Below are 22,453 nucleotides of genomic sequence, written 5' to 3'. Positions count from 1 at the left end.
CTTCATTTGGACAACTTTAAAGGCGATTTTCTCTATTTTTTTTTTTTTTTTGCACCCTCAGATTCCAGATTTTTTAATTGTTGTATCTCAGCCGAATATTGTCCTATCCTAACAAACCATACATCATTGGAAAGCTTATTTATTCAGCATTATGACCATTATGACTGGTTTTGTGGTCCAGGGTCATACTTATATTTATTTTATTTGTGTATATTTTCCTGTACAAATCAAAGATCGTTAACTTGTGTTATGCACTTCCAAGGGAGAAACATACAACAATTATTATTTTTATTTTATTTTATTAAAATCTAAATCTAAGATGCTTTTATTTGACCCAGAATATTTTTTTAATTGGTTACATATTATGTGAAAAATCATTAAATTTTTTGGTCTCTCCTTACCTGAATCAAAAGAAGCCCAACATCCATTCCAAATATTACAATTATATTCATCTCTAGCCAGTCCACTAGTTCCTTCTCACAGCCCTATAACCAAAAAAAACTGCTTTAGTGTGCAAATTAAAACAAGGAGGATAAGTAAAAAGGTTGTAATGATGGAAAAAGGGCAACATATGTTACCTTTTCATAGATGTCTGATCCGTTTCCAAAGCTGTGTGTTCCAGGCAGAATTACAGGGCAGGTACTTTTAAAACAGGAGCAAGGGTAGATGTCAGTCTCCCCCCAGGACTTAATAACTGTGTTATTCCTCCATTCATTTGAGGTCAGCCAACCACAGCATTTTGTCTACAGCAAAAAAATAGACATATCAAAACACACCTTCCTATAGCTGATTGTCATCTAAAATAGTTACAATCATCATACACTCATATTGCATTCAGATGTAAATCAGCCACGTACAGAAGTCTGCACACTGTCTAGAAGTTTCCAAAAAGTTTGGGTTTTATTTCCTCCATACTCCCTAATGATCTCGTCCACATTATCCCTCAAAAACTGCTCAATCTGGTAACATTCAAAACATGTGTTAGACAATGTTTAATCACTTTATCATTGGAATCTGTGTAGTTGAAGCCAGCTGTGTTTTTCCTTACAGTATTTATAATTTATGTAAAGACTTGCCTTGTCTCTTCGTATTAATAGCACAAAGGTGATGAAAAGCTGACCCAGTATGATGACGATCAAGAAGCACACATACTGAAAAAACGGAGAAGAGGAAATGTTCACAGCAAGCTCTTATTGCATTATTAGTGTCTTTGTGCACTGCATGAATTATGCTTACAAATATGATGAAACATCGGCTCTCAAAATAGGCACCAGCACAACCCAGCAAGGACACAAAAACCACAACAAGTCCAATGAAAAAGAGCCCCCAAGCCACCACCTTCACTTCCTGTCCTGAGAGACCACACGTTTTTGGTTCATTAACACACCAAAATCAGATTGAAGGACACCAAAAATTGGCTACGTCAAAGTAGTATAATTTTTAATGTCCTGATACATTATTATAGGTAATCTGAGGCAAATTGCAATAACATGCATTGTGTAAGCTGCTATTTTGAATAATGATAGACTATGACAAACAGGAAAACTTACCAGAGCTGAGAACGCTTATAAAGCTGTCCTTATCAAACAAAATCCAAGCAGAACATGCAAAAATGCTGATGCCAAGAATCTGTCAAGATCATGTAAATTGTTACTTGTTTGTGCATGTAGCCATGCATGAATTAAGATGTTTTATTTGACGGGTGCAGAAGTCTGTCTCTACACACTGCTGGCAGAAAACAAGCTTAATCATATTACAAGCTGCATGTCAATGTCCACCGTATGATTAATATATTTGACTGCAGTCCAGGAAGTTCTTTCTTTGTAAGTGATAAACAAGAAATGTCTCTAAAAGCCGTGCCAGTAACGTACAGATCTATGGTTTTCATCTTACCACAAAGAAGGAATTGACAAGCATTAGAAAGAATTTCAAGATCTGAAGTTTGTCGTCTGCTTTCATGTTGCCTTTAACAAACTGTCACAGCTTCACATGAAATCTAAAACAGCCTGTGTGGAAACAGAAAACAGAGATAAGTCACAAGAAGATCATATTACTTGATGAATAGGAATGAAAAAAAATTAAACAAGTTTCCGTTGTTTAAATACCACTTTCAAAGAATTACCTGTACTGCTAAACCAGTTTCCCTTGTTAGTTGTCCAATTTAGTATGGTAAAAGTCTGGAAAATTTGTATTTTATACATCCATTTTTCTTCCCCCGGTTCAAGTGTACGTGTTTCATATAGCATTTGTTACCATAATGGTTTCCTGGAGATCCTTCTAATGCATCTCAGGCTTAAAGTTTACTTCCTCATAACAACATAAATGATTAACTTTAACAATCACTTGTGTTGTGTTTGGACAGAGTTCAGAATGTGAAAGATGATCATCTGATTTGTTTCCTTTAGCTATGATTGTGCAATTGATTGTTTAGGTCATTATTGTTTCTCCAGCTTCATAAAGGTACCAAACCAAGAGCTGCCTTATTTTGCAATATCATGTCTTTTTTCTTTTGGAAATATATAATGTAACATCATAGTTTGGGCATTTATCCTGATAATACCAAAGTAATATTTTAAATACCATGTAAATAGCATCAGTGTGGAAAAAGTAGAGCCACTATTGCACCACCACAATTAGTGTAAATTCCATTGTCATCAGTATTTCCATCAGCCCCCACTGTGACCTTGAAACAATTTGTCTTTTCACCAAGAGCTGATTCTAATCTCCAAGGTTGGTCGTTAGAAACCTATAGTGTGCGCCATCTTCTGGATACATACATTACCCCAGGTTCGATTGCTCCTACTCGACCTGTGCTGCCGCGATAGATCATCGGCTACTCGAGTCTTTCCGTTCTCATTTCCGGTTCAGGTCGCAGCTGAACGAACGTGTTTCGTTGTAGTTGTGCTCAAGAACCGGTGGATTTAAACACGCTCCAGCAGAGATGTCTACCGCTCTTGAGAGCTACATCAACCGTATCCTTTGATGCACTTCATGATGGTGATGTTGTAGATCGGTGGCTGTTGGCGTTGTGTTGTTTTCATGACAGTGGGCGCGCTATCAAGTGATTTAGCGTGTAATGATGAGCATGATAAAGTCATTATCGTGTTTTAGTATGCGTGTATGAACGTAATGCATAAAATTTTATTTGTACTACATATGTACAGTAAATATGCATGATAAATTGTGTGTATGGTATGATTACTATATACAAATGCATGCATGTAACGTGTCTAATTATATATATTACGTAGAATTATTATGCATTTAATTAAATTTATTAGTGTACTACTTTTTATATATTGATTATATATTGAGACTTGAACTACGTATATAGTGTAGTGAGATGCATATTTATATATATATATATATATATATATATCCAGTATATACTAATTTATTTAATAACATGCACACAAACATACTTGATTATGTGTATGGAAGTCTTTATGAGCCTGATATTTCCTTAACCCACATTATTTAAGGGACAGTTGCCATCGTCACTTCAGATGGCAGAATGATTGTGGTGAGTCTTTCTCATCTCCTTAAATAACATTGCTTATGTGTATTAATAAAGGAGCCTGCTTATGACTTTTATTGTTTTGTATTTAGGGGACGCTAAAGGGCTTCGATCAGACGATCAATCTCATCCTGGATGAAAGCCATGAGCGGGTGTTCAGCTCTTCCCAGGGTGTAGAGCAGGTGGTCCTGGGACTGTATATTGTCAGAGGCGATAATGTGTATGTATTTGTGCTACTTATTTACATTGTTTATTTTTATTTTTATTTTAAAGGCTTGTATGTTTGTGTTTAAGGGCTGTAATCGGTGAAATCGATGAAGAAACAGATTCTGCGCTGGATCTTGGAAACATAAGAGCAGAACCACTCAATTCTGTGGCGCACTGATGCCTCTCTAACCAGAACAGAAATTCCCTGTCTCCCTTTTGAAGACGTACCCTAGGACATCTGCAGGCATTGAAAAGCAGCAATGTTATTTGCTTTTTTTAATCTTGAGGAAAATAGACAATGCATATCCTTTTTTACGTGTGTTGAAATAAAAAATGGAAAAGTATTTGATTTCTTTTTATTTTTGATAGAAGCAAAAACACCAGGCGATGATGATTAATGTAAGTAACTGATTCCTTGTCGATTCCTAGTTAAAATTTAAACCTACGCGAGACTGTCATAAATATAAACCGTAAAATGACAAATCTCTCAAAAAAAATATCCAGGTTATATTTCACCACAAAGTCAAAAGGAATACAAATTTTTATTGGATTAAGAAAATGAAGCCTATTTTAGGGCCATTATTTTTTTGTCACACTTAAGCATTACGATAATGTAAAAAATCCTAATTGATGGATTTCATTTTGCAAAAAAAATATAAAAATTACGAAAATGTTGGCTTCTGACATTCTGGAATTTTATTGCGAAAATGATGTCGTAATAGCAAAAATTATTAGTATTATTTTGCTTTTTAATTTGAGATGAACTAGATATGTCTCCAGATATCCAAAACCAAAATGTGAAAATTACATTAGGGGTTCACCATGTTGGACATGATTTGTACCACTACGTGGCAGCAAAGATAATCTCTTCAACCTCCATTTATTAAAAAAGATAATCACACTGATTAATTGGTTTGATTAAATGCACAAAGAAAGAGTTAATTGAAAAATATAAAGGAAGCACCAGTGTTACGCTTTAAAGGCATTTTGAAAAACCAACACTGAATTCACATTGTGGAATCAGATTCCTTTTACCTTCTGACAAATCTATGAATATCTCAAGGCATCACCGTAGATGCTTTTTATACAAGAAAAACCTGTAATCTGAGATTCTGGAGCGCTTCAGAGGTTTGTGGTCATTAATGCTGCAGTATTTTATCTGCTATTCAAGTGTACTCAATCCTGCTCCAACACACCTGGCTGCAATTTCAAGCTGAAGGCCTTGATCATCTGGTGTAGGTGATTTTGTTTAGAGCTGCAACTAAATTTTACAGGATGGGATCGGCTACAATAATATTCCAGCTACTGGTAAGCAAATATGTTTAAAGATTTTCCAGATGCAGAGCTCAAAGGTCAGTGTTGGTCATTGTCATGTTTTTCTTGTAAAAACTCCCTAGTGCTTCATATAAAGAAAACTACACTCAAACTGAAATATTTGTTACAAACAAAATTCGTTTTGAATGAGGCTATGTTATGATATGTTGGGATTATCTAGGTGGATGAATTCTGCCACACGTGATACTGCCTTGTATTTGTCATGGCTGCCAATGACCAAGGCTTTCTGCAGGTCAGAATAGTGTGCATTCAGATTTGGGCAATTGTGATGAATCCTGATCCATGATTGACCTGCCAATTGAATCAGTAGAGTATAAATACAGATTTGTCTCAATAAAGACTATACAGAGATATAGAAAAGGTAGGCTATTTTTGAAAAAACTGTACTACTACAGTACTACTCATACTATTTTGGCACTAAGTATACATGCAAATTTAATATTTTCACATTTGCAAAATCGTGTTACATATCCCACAATTATTTTGATTTTTTTTTACATGAAATATGACCTACTACTCAGTACGAGTGAGTATCAGATTTAACATTTTTCACATTTTTGAAAATGTTTAGTTTATAGCATAGCATACTACAGTGGGTGATATATAGCACAATGCAATTTAACCTATTTCCAGTGTGATTAATGTACCAACAAAAAAAATCAACCAAAGTTTTAATATTATGAAATATGATCTAATACTCATAGTATGGTAAAATTCAGATATAACTTTCTTTTTTTTTGCAGAAATGTTTAGCCTACAACTATAGCACACTATGGTGGATGATATATCCCACAATGCAATTTGACTAATTTCCACTGGGATGAATGAACCAGAAGCAATATTAATATCAGTCTTGACTCATCATTTGATAGGACTGCCAAATTTTTTATACAAAATTGGATTATAAATTAAATTAAATGAATAGTTATTTTAAATTAAAAATAACAGTATTTTATTTCTAGGACAACTGGCAACCATTTGCTGAGGTAAACATGCATTGTGGTGAAGTGTGTCTTTTACATACGATCGCTATTGCATAGTGTTTGTTGCATATTGAAAACTTTCACATATTTTTTTAGTACTCCGTATACTTTTTTAGTTATGCATTTTTTATTCCAAACATTCATATATTAAGATAAATGAGACTAACCTTTCTGTACCTGCTGTCCCATCTCAACCAAGATGTCTGCTCCAACACTATGATCGATTTCCTCTCCCGATTTAGTACGTCCTGCACCTAGTTTATGCAGCACTTCAGCCAGGACCAAACCGTCAATGTCCAAAACGGCTCCTGTCAATCAAACAGTTCACACAATGGCAGCAGCTGAGATAATGGACGTGATGATTGCATGTAGATGAATAACAGTGAATATTAATAGCGCACTCTGTGCGATCTGTTTATAATCATGCCTGTGCTGTTAGCATTATGTAAAATAATTAACATATTTGATTTTCAAACAAGAACATGGAACATAATTACCATCAACTAGCACCTTGAGCTCTGTCTGATGCGCTGCATGCTTCATGTGCTCAAAGTAGTCGGTCTTGTTTAAACACAGGGAATGTGCAACATCTGGAGACACACCCTGAGCCACCAGCATCGCCTCAAACTTTTTCAGAGCTTCTCCATTCTCCAGTTTCACAGCTATTTCAGTTTTTCCGCTCTCTGGAGTATCGGAGTGGCCACACATCCACAATAGATACCCACCTAAACACAATGAAAACTTTTATGCTTGCAGACATTTGTGGCCAGTTTGTCTTCAAGAACATCACAATTTAGTTATGTTGTGTCATCTTACAGTAGTATGTTTCAGTGGGTCCTACTTACCTAAATTTGTGACCAGTTCCTTGAGATCATTTGACCCTCGTCCTTTAAGACACTCAAGGGCTTCACACACCTCGACCGCATTTCCCACACTCTGGCCAATGGGAGTGTCCATTCGACTGAGCACTGCCCCTGTTTTCACACCCAACTTGTTGCCTGCATTGACCTATTGGCGAATAGACACCAGTATTGTATAACAGTTAAATTGAGAATGACTTTTAAATGCCAATTCAAATCCTGAATTGGGTTCGAATTTGATTTAAGGTTGCAAACACAATGCAGAATTACAACACTGCTACTGCCCTATTTGCTAAATTAAATACTTGTTTCTTATTAATTGATTCCAAAAAGAGTACCCACTTTCTTACAAAACATTATGTGCATTTAATAGCATTTTTGCTCACAACAACCATTTGTAAGATTGAGAAGTCTTGTATTATCCCTTAATCACAACAAAAGCAAAATATGTACAACAAAATACCACAAATACATGATTTCTATCTTCCACTAAGCCAGGTTACAACGGGGCTACTTGTTCAATTCTCAGCCGATTTTCACATTTACATTATCTCACAGAAGTGAGTACACCCCTCACATTTTTATAAATATTATGCTGTCACACAGCCATTAATATCTAAACCGCTGGCCACAAAAGTGAGTACACCCCTAAGTGAAAATGTCCAAATTGGGCCCAAAGTGTCAATATTTTGTGTGGCCACCATTATTTTCCAGCACTGCCTTAACCCTTTTGGACATGGAGTTCACCAGAGCTTCACAGGTTGCCACTGGAGTCCTCTTCCACTCCTCCATGACGACATCATGGAGCTGGTGGATGTTAGAGACCTTGCGCTCCTCCACCTTCCGTTTGAGGATGCCCCACAGATGCTCAATAGGGTTTAGGCAGCAAGGCAGTGGTCATCTTGGAGGTGTGTTTGGGGTTGTTATCATGTTGGAATACTGCCCTGCGGCCCAGTCTCTGCTGGCATTCATGGTTCCCTCAATGAACTGTAGCTCCCCAGTGCCGGCAGCACTCATGCAGCCCCAGTCCATGACACTCCCACCACCATGCTTGACTGTAGGCAAGACACACTTGTCTTTATACTCCTCACCTGGTTGCCGCCACACACGCTTGACACCATCTGAACCAAATAAGTTTATCTTGGTCTCATCAGACCACAGGATATGGTTCCAGTAATCCATGTCCTTAGTCTGCTTGTCTTCAGCAAACTGTTTGTGGGCTTTTTCGTGCATCATCTCTAGAAGAGGCTTCCTTCTGGGACGACAGCCATGCAGACCAATTTGATGCAGTGTGCGGCGTATGGTCTGAGCACTGACAGGCTGAACCCCCACCCCTTCAACCTCTGCAGCAATGCTGGCAGCACTCATGCGTCTATTTCCCAAACACAACCTCTGGATATGATGCTGAGCACGTGCTCTCAACTTCTTTGGTCAACCATGGTGAGGCCTGTTCTGAGAGGAACCTGTCCTGTTAAACCGCTGTATGGTCTTGGCCACCGTGCTGCAGCTCAGTTTCAGGGTCTTGGCAATCTTCTTAGCCTATGCCATCTTTATGTAGAGCAACAATTCTTTTTCAGATCCTCAGAGAGATCTTTGCCATGAAGTGCCATGTTGAACTTCCAGTGACCAGTATGAGAGAGTGAGAGCGATAACACCAAATTTAACACACCTGCTCCCCATTCACACCTGAGACCTTGTAACACTAATGAGTCACATGACACCGGGGAGAGAAAATGGCTAATTGACCATATGCACGATTACTTCCTGGTTTTGGATAAGCCAGCTCAGTCATTTCCAGTCAACTGTACTGTGCCATAAGGGAGCGCCCTTTGCTCGGTTTCTCTACATTATCCATTCACAATTTGGAGAAAAGTTTTGTTTATCTAAGAGGACCAAACGTCCACATATAACGTTTCAGGGATGACAAACACGAATGTTAAATTTACGCGAGTGAATAGTTATTTAATTAAATCTAAACATTTCAAAATATTGAATGCACTATTTAATTGCTGTACCAACTTATTCGATAACTATGTAGGTATTTAAATAATTAAGAACGAAATAAAACAAATCGAAAACAAATACTCTTTCATTATAAACATAAATTCATGCATTTCTCCACATTATAATCCATGCATTTCTCTCTAAAGAAGCGTCTAACGAGGAGATGACGAGTCAGGATCGGCAACTTCATTGTTGCGACACGGACTCTGAAAACACTAGTTTATTAGTAAATAATTCAAATATCTTATTTCCCCCAGACACATTCATGGTAATTACCTGCTGGGGCTTTGCGGCAAGCTTTTAGCCTATTGCGTGCGTTTGAACACAGAACTCTTCAGCTGCACTGGCGGCTCTCTGCTGCTGCTGCGGGACTCTAAACACCGTCGAGCCGCTCTTGACAATCGCGGTAGCACGGTCTCGTGTTGTTTCCACCAGCACGGCTATTTTATTTTATTTTATTTTTTCATCACTAATTGATGGATGTCTAAAATATAAAAATAAGGAGAAGCCTAAAACATGAATGAAAAATGAACCTTTAATAAAGTGAATTTTACTGCACAGAGTTGAGAAATAATAAAGGCTTTCAAATTTTATAAGATTTAAAAAATGTTCATGGCTGAAGGTAAAATGTTGATTATGGAGAATACCATAAGAGATTAGCCTAACTGCCTAAACAGTTACGATAGTGTTTATTTGCCAGCATTAAATGTACAGTTATATGAGTATACCTTTCTAGGATTAGGCTACCAGACTCTACATATAAAATTATATGTTCTTTAATAACATAAAACAGTATGTTAATTCCGCTATCATTATTTATGGTGTTGCAGTTATATTGTCTCTCAGTTTTTGATAAGAATGAGGCAGGAGAGGTTTCTGCGAGAGTCTCTACCTATATATAGCACACATGAAATGAGCTTCACCGGAAGATTACCAGCTGGCTTATCTTTATCCGGAAGTTCTAAATAGCGCTCCGTGCATATGGCTTGGGCCCAATTTGGACATTTTCACTTAGGGGTGTACTCACTTTTGTGGCCAGCGGTTTAGACATTAATGGCTGTGTGTTGAGTTATTTTGAGGGGAAAGCAAATTTACACAGTTATACAAGCTGTACACTCACTACTTTACATTGTAGCAAAGTGTAATTTCTTCAGTGTTGTCACATGAAAAGATATAATGAAATATTTACAAAAATGTGAGGGGTGTACTCACTTCTGTGAGATAATGTATGAATGATTCAGAAGACATTATTTTATGGCAAATTCTGTTTTTTTTGTTGTTTTTTTTGCAGCTTATAAATTAAACAATAGATTTTAAATACTTATTTTTGTCATTTTGTCGCAAAACTTTTGACATTTGACAGCTTTTATTTTGATTAGTGCATTAAAGCTGATAAAAACTGAATAAAATCTGTGCGTTATGTAAAGCTTTTACAAAAAGTTATAAACTTCTCATCATCAAATTAGATAAGTAATTTATTTATTCTTTTTTTTTTTCAAATCAGCTGACTTTTTCCCCCCAAGATGCACAGCTGTGTAATAGTCTATAGCATTGCTTGAAAAAAGCATAAGTCTTGAAGTTATTAGAAGATTTATAGGCCATATATGGACAGAATGAACTATTGAGAGAGAGATACTGGAGATATGTTTGAAATGCTAAATATAGAAATTAGAATTGAGTATATATTTTAATGTAATTAATAAATTAACTTTAAGCTTAATTTCCTGTTTAAATTATTTTAATTGCAGTTTAATTTATTCAAATTCCTTTGTTCAGTTTAAATTCGCCCTCATGAATTCTTCCGTTCTGAACCCTGGTGGACACACAAACAGCATATTTCGAATCAAGTGAACTTTGGATGCAATTTCCAAAAATAATGAAAAATATATGTTGTATTATTATTGATTAATGTAGTGATAATATAGTGTAAACGCTAAAAGCTCTCTTACCAGTGACTGAGCGAGATGCCGAGCGCTATTTAAATCTTTATACAGAGCAGCTTTGCCAAACTTCACATCCAACACAAGAGCACTCAGACCTTCAGCTCCTTTCTTAGAGATGATGGAGCCTGTGCAGAACATGGACAACAACAATCATGAGAAGTGGGCTTAACACTACAATGAGAAGTTTTTCAGGTTAATCTTACTGATGATAAGAGGAAGACTATCAACAGTTGATGTGGCGTCTCTGATGGCGTAGAGAATACGATCTGCTGGAACTAGCCTCTCTGTCTGTCCCACAATACAACAGCCCACATCCTCTAGGATCTGCTTCACCTAGAAACATATAATATAAAAATGTATCATATATTTTAATGTTCTAACATTTGGCAGTCCAATCACATAATGAGTCATGAAAATTTGTAAAAAAAAAAAAAAAAAAAAAAATATATATATGTATGTATAATTGTGTTCATAAATGTTAATAAATATCTGGTTTATTTGTGACTCTGCATCTGGATATTTTATGAATATATAAATTTTGCCTAATATACTACAAAATTAGGCTACTGTAGTAATAGTACAATGGCAATAACCTTTTACTGAGTTCTGACTTCTAACTTTGTCCAGTAAGAAGTGTGTTATGAAATATCGTGTATACTAAATCGTTGGTTTGGGAGAAACAACATGCTGTGATGAATCAGTACATGGGCTACATTCATTTACATAGATTTCATTATATAAGGATTACAGTTGGTGATAAAAATTGATTTGATGACGCTCATATTCAATAACAACATTAATTATAAATACTAAAACAGACCATGGAAGACATGGTTAGCAGGGTTTTATGATATAATTATGCATTAGTCACTTCCTCATTTAGATGAGTGTTCTCCTGAACAGATGATTCTGTGCTGCTGTCAAATCTAAAATATTTTTATAGCTATTGATAAAATGTTATATTAATATTAAATTCTTGACATCCTTCTGCTCATCACGTTTTTAAAAATGTATGCAACCTGGAAACCAGTACTTTATATCTTCAAATAAAAAATAAGGAACTAAACCAAATCATTATGAGATGTTTAAGAAAGAAACAAATTTCCAATCAATGACTCATGAGACTTTTAAAATTGTGTTGCAAAGAGTTTCACTGTTTTTTTCCAGAACTGTTAGACTGTGGAATAAAATCAAGATAAGGTCACATTAACTGTAACTTAGATTCAATTCAGTATATTAAACATCCGCAGTCTAATCTCCAAAAGGGATCAGATCTCAGCACTTCTTCTGGACTCCAACTTGGACTATATTTGTTTGACGGAAACCTGGCTGCACAACAATATTTCAATAAATATGATCGATGTTTCTGGATATCAATGCTATAGAAAAGACAGAAACTCTGGGAAGGGGGGAGGCGTGCTAATCTACATCAGAGATATATTTAAATGTCACGTAGTAGAACTTACCCCCCTCGAATGCCTTGCTCTTAATGTAACTCTATCAACATCAATGAACTTTAATATTGTAGTCCTCTATAAGCCACCTTCTTATAATGTGTCTTTTTATGATGAGCTGAGTAAGGCAGCGAAACAGCTTGAGGTTCATAGAGAGACAATATGGTATGGTGACTTCAATATCAATTGGTCTGATAAGGTTTGTAGACTAAAATTAAAAACTATAATGACTAAATTTGGCTATGAACAAATGATTAAAGGGCCTACGAGGATTACTCGGCCAACAACAACGCTCATTGACATGGCTTTTACTAACAGACCAGAGCGTATTACTAGGACCTATAATCTGATAACTGGACTCTCAGACCACAACATGACCCTGACAGTTAGAAAACTCACTAAAAAGAGACTGCAATATTTTTGTAAACCTGATAATAATAATAATAATACAAGATTAGTTATCCCTAAATCCAAAACTGTGCAGTTTGGAAGGGAATTAAAGAACTGTAATAACAAATTATGGCCATGGAGGATGTGGATGAATGTTGCAATTCTATGACAGCAGCAATCTCAGGGTTAAAAGAAAAATTTAGAAAGCAAAAGAAATACAAACAAAATAATAATACCCTTCCGTGGCTAAATAATGATATGAAAAAGCTAATGAAGATGAGAGATATGGCCCTAAAGAAATCTTTAAGATCAAAGCTTAATTCTGATATTTAATTCTAACTTACAAAAGCTTAAGAAATAAAGTGGTCCATGAATTACGAAAAGCGAAAGTATCTTATTATACTAAACTTATAGGAAATGAAAAGGGAAACAATAATTCTCTCTGGAAATACTTAAATAACTTGACTAATAAAACAACTAAACACAAAGGAATTCGGGGACTTACTATAGATGGCAAAAATTTGAATGACGCTGCCGTAATGGCAAACAAATTTAACTCCTATTTTGTGCAATCAGTAGAAAACTTGTGTAAAGATTTTTCAACAACTGAAAACTTAAATTGTTCAGCTCCTTCTGCCTCGGCAGATTGTTTCTACATCCAAAGAGTTGATGAAACAAAAGTGACATCAATTATTGCAAAATTATCTAATTCTAAATCAAATTATATTTTTAATATTGATTGTTGCTTTCTTAAAAAATACAGCAGTGTCTTGAGAAGACCATTGACACATCTAGTTAATCTGTCAATAAGAACGTGTAAATTTCCTTCAGATTGGAAAAAGGCCGTCATCATACCTATATTCAAAGCAGGAAGTCTGGACAATATGTGCAATTATCGGCCCATATCCATTTTGCCTATTTTATCAAAAGTATTGGAGAAAGTCGTAGCTGCACAATTGATTGACCACTTGGAAACCAATCAGCTCCTCCACCCACAGCAGTTTGGTTTTAGACCGGGTTATTCAACCGAAATTGCAAACTGCTGTTTGATTGAAAATCTAAAACAGTCCATGGACAGGAGTCGGGTGGTAGGAGCGGTATTTTTAGATCTAAAAAAGGCTTTCGAAACGGTCAGTCATAGCCTACTACTATCCAAGATGACATCCTTTAACTTTTCTGCTGAGACAGTTAGCTGGTTTACATCTTATCTTCAAGACAGACATCAGTGTGTTAAAGTTGGTCAGGATAAGTCACCATTCTTACGCATTCAAAGGGGCATACCACAGGGCTCTATACTGGGACCTTTGATGTTTAGTCTTTTTATAAATTATTTGCCACAAATCTGTCCAGATGTAAATTGCCAACTTTATGCGGATGATGCTGTTTTTTATGCACCCGCTAAATCAGTCAGCGGAGGTTTTGACCACTTGTATGGCTGAGGTCAGTCAATGGCTCATTCAAAATCAGTTGGTGCTAAATTCAATTAAAACTGTAGCAATGTGTTTTTCTACTAAAAGACAAATTGTGGAACAAAATTTTCAGATTACTCTTGTCAGAATGCTGCCACCACCACTGCCACTGGGGTCTCAAACACCGCCTTAACCAGACGTTGGTTGGCTTGACGCCTGGCAGCTAGACTGAGTTGTAACGTAAACTTTAGCCGTAAGGCCCAGGAAAGATTTGCATACCGCAAAGGCAGTGATTTTAAGTCCAAGTGATTTTATTTCGACAGCTGTCTCGTCACACGTGTTCACACCAAAAAAAACATAACATAAAAATCAAACATGCTAAGAGCAGCAAAGCAACACCTGCACACTAATTTCGAGGGACAACCCAACTCGCGCCTCCCATCAAACAGATAGCTTACATAACTGCGACATTTGGCTTCACCAATCATAGCCTATGGCCGCCCAGGGAACATTCCATCCACAGGGTTCACTTAACACCCATGACAGAAAATACACATTTAACCCCCCATCAATATTCACCCATTCACATTCCATTGATAATCATAATCACGAATATCACAGTTAATCAAGCATACACAATACCTACTTAGAATGGAGCCAATTATCATTTCCAACCCTTCCAATGAATCCCCGTGTCCATAAATGGTATAACCATCAATTAAAGGCATTTCGGATATCACATCATCAAAACACTCCCCTACCGAACTCAAGACCACACAGGCAATTCATATTACATCATATCTTACACAATAAACATATGCAAAATAAAAACATATGAAACCTTTAAAGTCTTGTCCCCTTTTATACACAACTACAGGACACCATTTGAACCCTAGACATTGGTTCCTTACACACATCAAATCATAAACATAAACAACAAATTCATAAACACAGTAACACCTTGAACTGATGGTCACGAGATAACCATGACCATCATCACAACTCTACAAGACACAACCATAAAATTGGTAACAGATTTTAAATACCTTGGATTGATCCTTGACCCCCAATTAAAATTTGACAAACATTTGAAGAAAATCTCTACTATACAACTATACAAAGCAACCTAAACTGTTTCAAACTAATTAGACAGTACATTCCAAACCAGGCCGCCCTCCTGTACATGCATGCTATGATATTCTCTCATATATCATACTGCATGACAGCATGGGCACAGGCCACGTTCTCAGTAACTAAAAACATCAGGTCATTATACAATCAAACTATAAAGATTATGGACAAAAAGCCAATCTGCTACCATCATTGCAATATTCTCCAGAAGTATAAATTGTTAAGCTTTGAAAGCTTTAGCGATTTATGTTTTCTCAAACTAACTTTCAAATGTCTCAATAATATAGCACCTGAGCCACTCAGTTAATTTATGCAGAGACAAAGCATCAACAGAGTCACCAGAGGCTCTATCAATAATAACTGTATAGTTCTGTACCGTAAGACTTCATTTGGTCAGTCTGCTTTTTCATATAAAGGTGCAAAGATGTGGAACTCATTACCCACTGAACATAAAACCATGACTGAGCTTAAAATGTTCACTTCTCGAGTTAAGTCTTGGATGAAATCGAAACAGGAATGTACCCATTTGTAAATAGCTAGTTTGTGTATGTAAGTGATTTATATGGTGTGTCTATAGATACGTTTTTATGAGGAAATAGAAAATGTTGTAGTGTAAAGGCCCAACCAGGGACTGGAGTTGAAAATTAGCTCTAGCTATAAACTCTTTTTGCATAGCATCAGTTACTAACTTGTTTTGTACTATGTTTAATTGCAATGTCCCTGTCAAATAAAAGAGAAAATAAAAAAAATAAATATAATAATAATAATAAATAACTGATAATACTTAAAAAACAAACTAGTCAAACCAGTTAGAGCATCATTTGAAGTTTAAATAAATCCCACATTACCCGTTCAACTGACTGGTTGACTTTAAACCCAGGTATAGACTCCAGCTTGTCCAGGGTGCCACCTGTATGTGCCAGTCCTCTTCCACTTATCATGGGCATCTAGAAAAGAACCCTACATATCTGAAGTACCTCAGCTGCATTAATTTTTAAATAAATTCAGAGCGGTTGGCAGTGGAAAATGTAATTGAGAAGAATTCTGCCCTAGTAATAGTGCAGAATCGCCCAATTCTAATCCATTTTACATCATAAAAAGATTTGAGTTCTACCGTTTAAAATATAGGGCATTTTCTATACCTTACAGCCACATGCAGCAAGAGCAGGGGCAAGTGGAAGGCTGACTTTGTCTCCGACTCCACCGGTTGAGTGTTTGTCTATCACAAGCCATTCCTTCGGCCATTGAAACGTCTCTCCAGAGTTCATAATCTCTCTTGTCAATGCCAGGGTTTCTTCATCAGTCATGCCCTTCTGCCATATGGCCATTAGCATGGCACCTATACAGGTGCAGCACAATTATTTTTTTAAAATTCCACCCAAACATTTACTTAGCTTGTGTTTTTACTGTAAACTGAGTTTATGTGATCATAGTCTTGCCTGTTTGACTCTTCTGGATGGCTCCTGATGTGACTCCTTGTACAAAAGTGCTTATTTCTTCTCTGCTGAGTTGGCCACCATCTCGTTTCAGCTTTATAAGCTCAGGGAAACTAATAGTCTTGTCTTTAGATGACATCTTTGTCGTCTTCAGTCAACAGCTGTGTGAGGCATAAAACAGGAACTTTGTCCAGAGGAAATGTAACGCCAAGGGTTAGATTTGACCTAAATTGTGCTAAAGTTGATTTAATTTCATAATCTGTCCAGCTCAAAAAATTGAAGCCGTTTATTGAAGTTATCAATTTACATGGTATAAAGACCTAATTTTTTAAACATTTTTTTATACATGTTAAGCTTTAATTTTTACTGTAATATTTTATAGTTTCATAATTATAAAAAATATATAAATTGGTAAAACTTTACAATAAGGTCTCATTACCTAATGTCAGTTAATGTAGGCCCATTTACGAACATTAATGAACAATGAGCATACATTTACAGTAATGTTAACATTAGATAGGCTAATAAAAATACAACTGTTCATTGTCAATGTTAGTTCAGGTCCATTAACATTAACAGATACTTATTTTATTTATTATGTAGTTAATATTGAAACATTAAGAATAATAAATGGTTAATAAGTGTTTTTCATTGTTAGTTAACTGAAAAATATATTGGTGTAGAAACCATTTTCACTCATTTTTAAAACATAGTAAATTTCACAAATAATTACAAAGAATCTGCAAGTAACGCATTGAATAAAAATGACATTTTGAAGTAGAAAGACTGAAATATTTTCTTGTAAAATGTCCTCTTAATCTCTTTTTTTTCTACGGTGTGTTAATGTTAACAAATATAACCGTATAGCAAAGTTTTACATATTAAATAGGCATTGACCCTTTCACTGCAGATTACACTGATAAATGTAATAATTCACAGGCTATAATTGTCAGTAGTATGCAAGAGACATCTGCAGCTAAACAGTTTAGAATGTTTACAACTTTATTTTTAACAAACCAAGTAGGCCTAGCATTTATTGTGCAGAAAGATGCACAAAAACACTATTAAAAATATTTCATAAGGATGCTAGTGAGGTTTTGTATCTATGATAAAACAAGATATATTAATGGAAACCTGTAACCTATAACCTGTATTGAGTTAGCTCCACTGCAGTTGTTAGAAATAAATGATCAACAATCACTGCAAACAGAACATTGCAAATAAATACATTTTAAAAAATGAATAAAAAAGCAACATCAATATTGAAAGTGATGGACATGACCAAAACTCCCGTTAGACAGCAGTTTTTCTTCCAACATTCACGGTTTTGTTTTAAATTGTTTACAGAGATAATATAGAAAATGTAACAAATGTTCTTCTCTTTGTCTAAAATTAGCATAAGTCTACTTAATATTCAAACCCAACCTACATCCGCGTGGTTGCACAGATAAACATGAATAAATGTAAAAGCAAACACTTACTTTGTCACACTTCAGAGTAAAAATAAATAGCAGTGGTCTGTCCGAATTTCTGCACTCTTTCAGAGCATATGTCAGTGACACATTAACCAGCCTCCTCACAATCTGTACTGTCAATAAACCGCCACTGGCATACAGTGTACATCTGTGATAACCCAAGGCTATAACGAATTCCAGTAGTCCTTTTGTTTATTAACATCTTACGTAATGCAAATAATTTAACCCTTCATGAAAACTTCTATGAATGCAAACAACAACATTATATTGTGCTTAAACAGCTTGTGCATAACATTAAATAACTCACTTTAGTACTTTAAAATATGAATGAAATATATAAGATAATTTACTGTATATGAGTTACTGATCTGTTAGGGTTAGGGTTAGGACAGTTGTCCCAAGAGCTATATGTCAGTCAAAAGTCCAACCGTATAAATGCTTGTTTTCAGTAGCACTGCCAATGACCTCAAGCCAGCTAAATTAATTAAGTTTGTCCTCTAAAACAAATTTCGATATCATAATTATAAATCTGGATCTTGTGTTTTTAGTAAACAAGTGAACATCATAATACATACCATCAACTATATACCCGGTTTCACAGACAGGGTTTAGACTAAACCAGGATTAGGCCATAGTTCAATTAGGACATTTTAAGAAATTTTTATTAATGTACTTAGAAAAAAACATAACTGGTGTGAATCTTGAGACAAAACAAAGGCACTGATATATTTTAAGATCAGTCAGTACAAGTTTCTTTCAGTTGAAACAGCTCAGATTGACATTTTTGTCTAGGATTAGGTTTAAACCTTGTCTGTGAAACCGGGGGATGATGTAATGTTTTAAGCTTAAAATGTTGCTGTGCTCTCATGAGAAACATGTTTTATAATAATTGCCAGGTTCAACAATATGTTGCGAGTAAATAGCCTACAATACATTTTGAAAATATGTAATAAAAATATGGGTGTTTTTCAAAGATTTCAAGTTAGTGTTGACATCTCCCATAACGAGCATCATTGGAAACACTTAAGTTTTATGTATACCATGAAAGATAATCTCTGTACCTAATATAAACATTTAATCATTCAAGACATGCAACCTGAACTATCACTGAATATTAATAGACCACTTGACATTTTTCCATGTAGTTCTAAATTTTTTTATATTTACTTTGGTTTTTCAATTATTTATACATAATGTTTTAACCTTGCATTTTATTAGAATCTGATATTTTCTTTTATCTCTTGGTTGGTATTTTAGAAAGCAAGTGTTTAGTTTGTAGAAACTGGACCTCTGTCCTTTTAACATTAAAATTCTTGACTTATAAATTTTTTTTTCACGCACACACACACACACACACACACACACACACACACACACACACACACAAATCTTAATAAACCCAACCCCCTTCTTTTTCTCCACAGAAAGATTATGCATTCTTTGATTAATCCCCACAGCCTGAGAGATGATCTTTAATAACAGACAAGTCAAATTATATTTTTGTGTACATTTTCTCATTTTAAAGCAAACATGTCCAAAAGCTTGATCCTCAAATCACTTCATCCAACAAAGAATACAAAAAAAAAAAGTCAACAACAGAAGAAATGGCTCCTAAAAGTCGTTAACTGAAAGAATATGGCTGCCACATCCTTCTCTTACACCAGTAATTAATTACATAATTGTGTTTAGGAGTGTAAATGAGTGAGGATCGGAAGAGGGGGAGAAGGACAGGGACAGATGAGGGAAGTACAGTAATATTTTATGCAGATGGCTTATAAACTGTAGCACCCACATCTTTGTGCAAATTGACCAACTGGAGGAGTGACGTGTGAGGATTTTTCTCCTCTGTTAGCAACAGTTCAACTGTTAGTTAAATATGTAAACCACAGCAACGCCTACTGTTCCAGCTCACAAAACACAACAAACCAGTCAAGCTAGTTACCAGATACTTTTTTGACACAATATAATCTCAACATTTGCTTGATTATATGACAATCTTGGGGATTTTAAAATGAATTGAATTGAATAAGTATATTCACAGTAGATATGCTTGTAATCAGATTACTTTTAGTAATTTGGTTGTACTAGAAGAAAATGTCACACTTTTACTAGGAACAGAAAATGTTCCCAGGTCATTATGGTCAGGGACACACTGCTTTTTAAGGCCAATAAACACTACCTTTGTTTTTGCCAATGTGTCACATTATTACTTTAAGTTGTAGACTTGCCTATAAATGTGAATCAGACAAATTCACCAGTTTAGCAGTCTGCATTAAAACATGTTTAATAACAATTTTAATTATGTTAAAAGCCCTTAGTTAGCATATTTTGCTCATATTTTTCTAAACTGAAAGACTTGATAGGAATTAAATCCCAAATGAGTAATTGCACAATACATAACCAAATCATGGCAAAGAAACATTGTTACGTCTTGAATTCACAAATTGATCAGCATGAAATGATTCACTGATGCATTTACAAAAGGTAACAAATAAATTCCTACAACCCATAGTATTTCAAATCCTCTGTTTAAACGAAACAGTTATTCTACATACAGTCTTACTGAGCATTTATTCATAATCGACAAAGAAGGTCTGTCCGTAATTATGAAATTCTTAAATAACTGACCATGAACTAGTCAAAAGATTATGTGTTTATAACTCACAAATCACAAGTTATACCATGGGGAAAAAAGAGTAACTGCGTTCATGTTAGGGTATTGGTTGATAGTTGACAAATAAAATAACAAATATAAAGAGAGACCAAATATGACACAATCTCACAGGGCATAAGACAAGTATATCTCACCTTATTCTCATACATTCTTCTTTTTTGAATATATAACTCCATATATATCATATACATATAAAATTGAATGTAGTGACTGAAAATATCTATCTTTAACAAATTTTAGATGGCAGCAGTATTACCTCAAGGCCACACTTGTATTGTATTGGGAGAAGTTTTATTCTCCTGGTTTCGGGCAGATTGTCAGATCCTTTCTTACTTGGACATGTTGCATTCACATGCCAAGTCCAGTTACTGCAACGCATCTTATAATCACCATTAACATGGCTATCTACTATTGAGTTGCAAGATGGTCGGTGAACATACTGTAAATTCCGGGCACTTGGAAGCATTGGCATTGTTTACAGGAGAGGTTTCTGCTCTTTTCTTTCCCTTTGCACTCAAGTTGATGCTGCTCTCTAAAATTCAGAAGTCTCTCTCCTGGAAGCAGGAAATGCACACAAATCCAGACGGTGAAGATATTCTCAGACTTCCTCTGATAATGTGAGAGCAGTCTGTATGTTTGCCACACCTTCATCATCATCATTTGATTGTAAAACATGGCACGTGAAGGAAATGGCTGATTGCTGGCTATATCATTTGTTATTGTGCAGAAGACCCAGTTAAAAACATGGCCAGTTTGATTTTCTTAGACCTGTAGCTGTAAATAGTAGATATTGCGCAGTAGGTCCACACTCCTGTCCAGCATATTATTTTTACTCTTAGTAGGTGGCAAACTAGTGAAGAAACATGGTGGATTTTGTGGGAGTTAAATCATTGGTGCTTGGGTAAAATCTATATTATATAAGGGCTGAGCAATGCAAAAAAAAAAAAAAAAGTGGGTTGGAGTCTATGGTGTTAGACTTCGGAATAACTTGAAATTTAAATAGTAAAAATTTATTTTGTGATGGGACTATATCCTGCATTTTGGCTCTCCTCAACTCTCCAGCAGCTGCTTCAGTGCACGTTCGATGTTCATTCGGTGTCCCACCCGCGTCACCCCTAATTCTGCCAGATCGTCCTTGGTCAGTGCAGGCAGGTGGGCGCCTTCAATCTCGTGCTCCAAAAAACGGGCACGATGTTCTCCTAGTCCCACACTCTCTAGCCACTCTCCCACGTCATACTTACTCCACAGTGCTAGGGGGCGCTGTCTGAATGGCCGCAGGGCCAGGAGAGGGGCTCCCAGTACCGGTGAAGGGCAGGGGGAGGCACATGGAGAGGGGGATGGAGAACGGCTGCGGGCTCGAGCGCTGGCGCTCCTCATGACGAAACGTACCTCCTTGGGCTCCTGGGGCAAACTTAGGCTAGAAGACTTGAGGATTGTGTGATGATGGTGATGAGGGCCAAATGTACGGACCGGCCCCAGCGGTTCACTCCGTTCTGGTGTGGCTCCAGGGCTTGGAGTCCTACGGGTCACTGGGTATCTGCTGCCAGGCCGGATTGCAAAGGTGGTGCCGTAACTCCGCTGAGAGATGGTGTGAAGCTCCCCTAAACTACTAAAGAGTCTAAGAGAGAGAGTGAA

The 22,453-nt window shown here is 36.0% G+C and overlaps 3 protein-coding genes across 6 annotated transcripts in view; 1 reads left to right on the top strand and 2 right to left on the bottom strand.

Moving 5' to 3' along the window:
* Positions 1-1,554: 1,554 nt before the first annotated feature.
* LOC306861468 (thymidine phosphorylase-like) lies at positions 1,555-18,281 on the bottom strand. Of its 3 annotated transcripts, XR_013783472.1 has the most exons (11): positions 18,151-18,259; positions 16,673-16,830; positions 16,376-16,572; positions 16,082-16,180; positions 11,053-11,182; positions 10,856-10,974; positions 6,888-7,050; positions 6,540-6,767; positions 6,210-6,350; positions 1,894-2,006; positions 1,555-1,629 (listed from the first exon to the last, which is right to left on the bottom strand). XR_013783472.1 is itself a non-coding variant. In XM_079403723.1 (10 exons), the coding sequence occupies exons 2-10, from the start codon at positions 16,806-16,808 to the stop codon at positions 1,978-1,980; spliced, it is 1,242 nt and encodes a 413-aa protein (XP_079259849.1). In that variant the 5' UTR covers positions 16,809-16,830; positions 18,151-18,259; the 3' UTR covers positions 1,851-1,977. The 3 variants fall into 3 exon arrangements, 2 of the variants coding, with proteins under 2 accessions (XP_079259849.1, XP_079259848.1); XM_079403723.1 differs by lacking the exon at positions 1,555-1,629 and having other exon boundaries at positions 1,851-2,006; XM_079403722.1 differs by lacking the exons at positions 1,555-1,629; positions 1,894-2,006 and adding an exon at positions 4,094-5,350 and having other exon boundaries at positions 18,151-18,281.
* Positions 2,019-4,068, top strand: LOC306861469 (U6 snRNA-associated Sm-like protein LSm8). Its single transcript, XM_079403724.1, has 4 exons — positions 2,019-2,972; positions 3,483-3,523; positions 3,610-3,737; positions 3,812-4,068. Exons 1-4 carry the CDS (start codon positions 2,942-2,944, stop codon positions 3,900-3,902), a joined length of 291 nt encoding a protein of 96 aa, XP_079259850.1. The 5' UTR covers positions 2,019-2,941; the 3' UTR covers positions 3,903-4,068.
* A 1,304-nt stretch (positions 18,282-19,585) lies between the features above and the next one.
* Positions 19,586-22,453, bottom strand: part of LOC306861467 (SH3 and multiple ankyrin repeat domains protein 3-like) — a gene marked incomplete at its 5' end in the record, with an annotated part of 32,215 nt that continues 29,347 nt past the window's right edge. Inside the window, one exon of one of the 2 annotated variants that reach the window (XM_079403721.1) lies at positions 19,586-22,436. Coding sequence is in view for 1 of the 2 variants with exons in the window: in XM_079403720.1 (XP_079259846.1) it covers positions 21,869-22,436 (568 nt within the window). The remainder of the gene's footprint in view (positions 22,437-22,453) is intronic. The other variant, XM_079403720.1, reaches the window with a different exon arrangement.

Source organism: Barbus barbus (assembly GCF_936440315.1).
Source record: "Barbus barbus genome assembly, chromosome: 42".
Taxonomy (NCBI): domain Eukaryota; kingdom Metazoa; phylum Chordata; class Actinopteri; order Cypriniformes; family Cyprinidae; genus Barbus; species Barbus barbus.
Note: the sequence above shows the minus strand (reverse complement) of the source record. Positions and strands in the feature narration are given on the sequence as shown.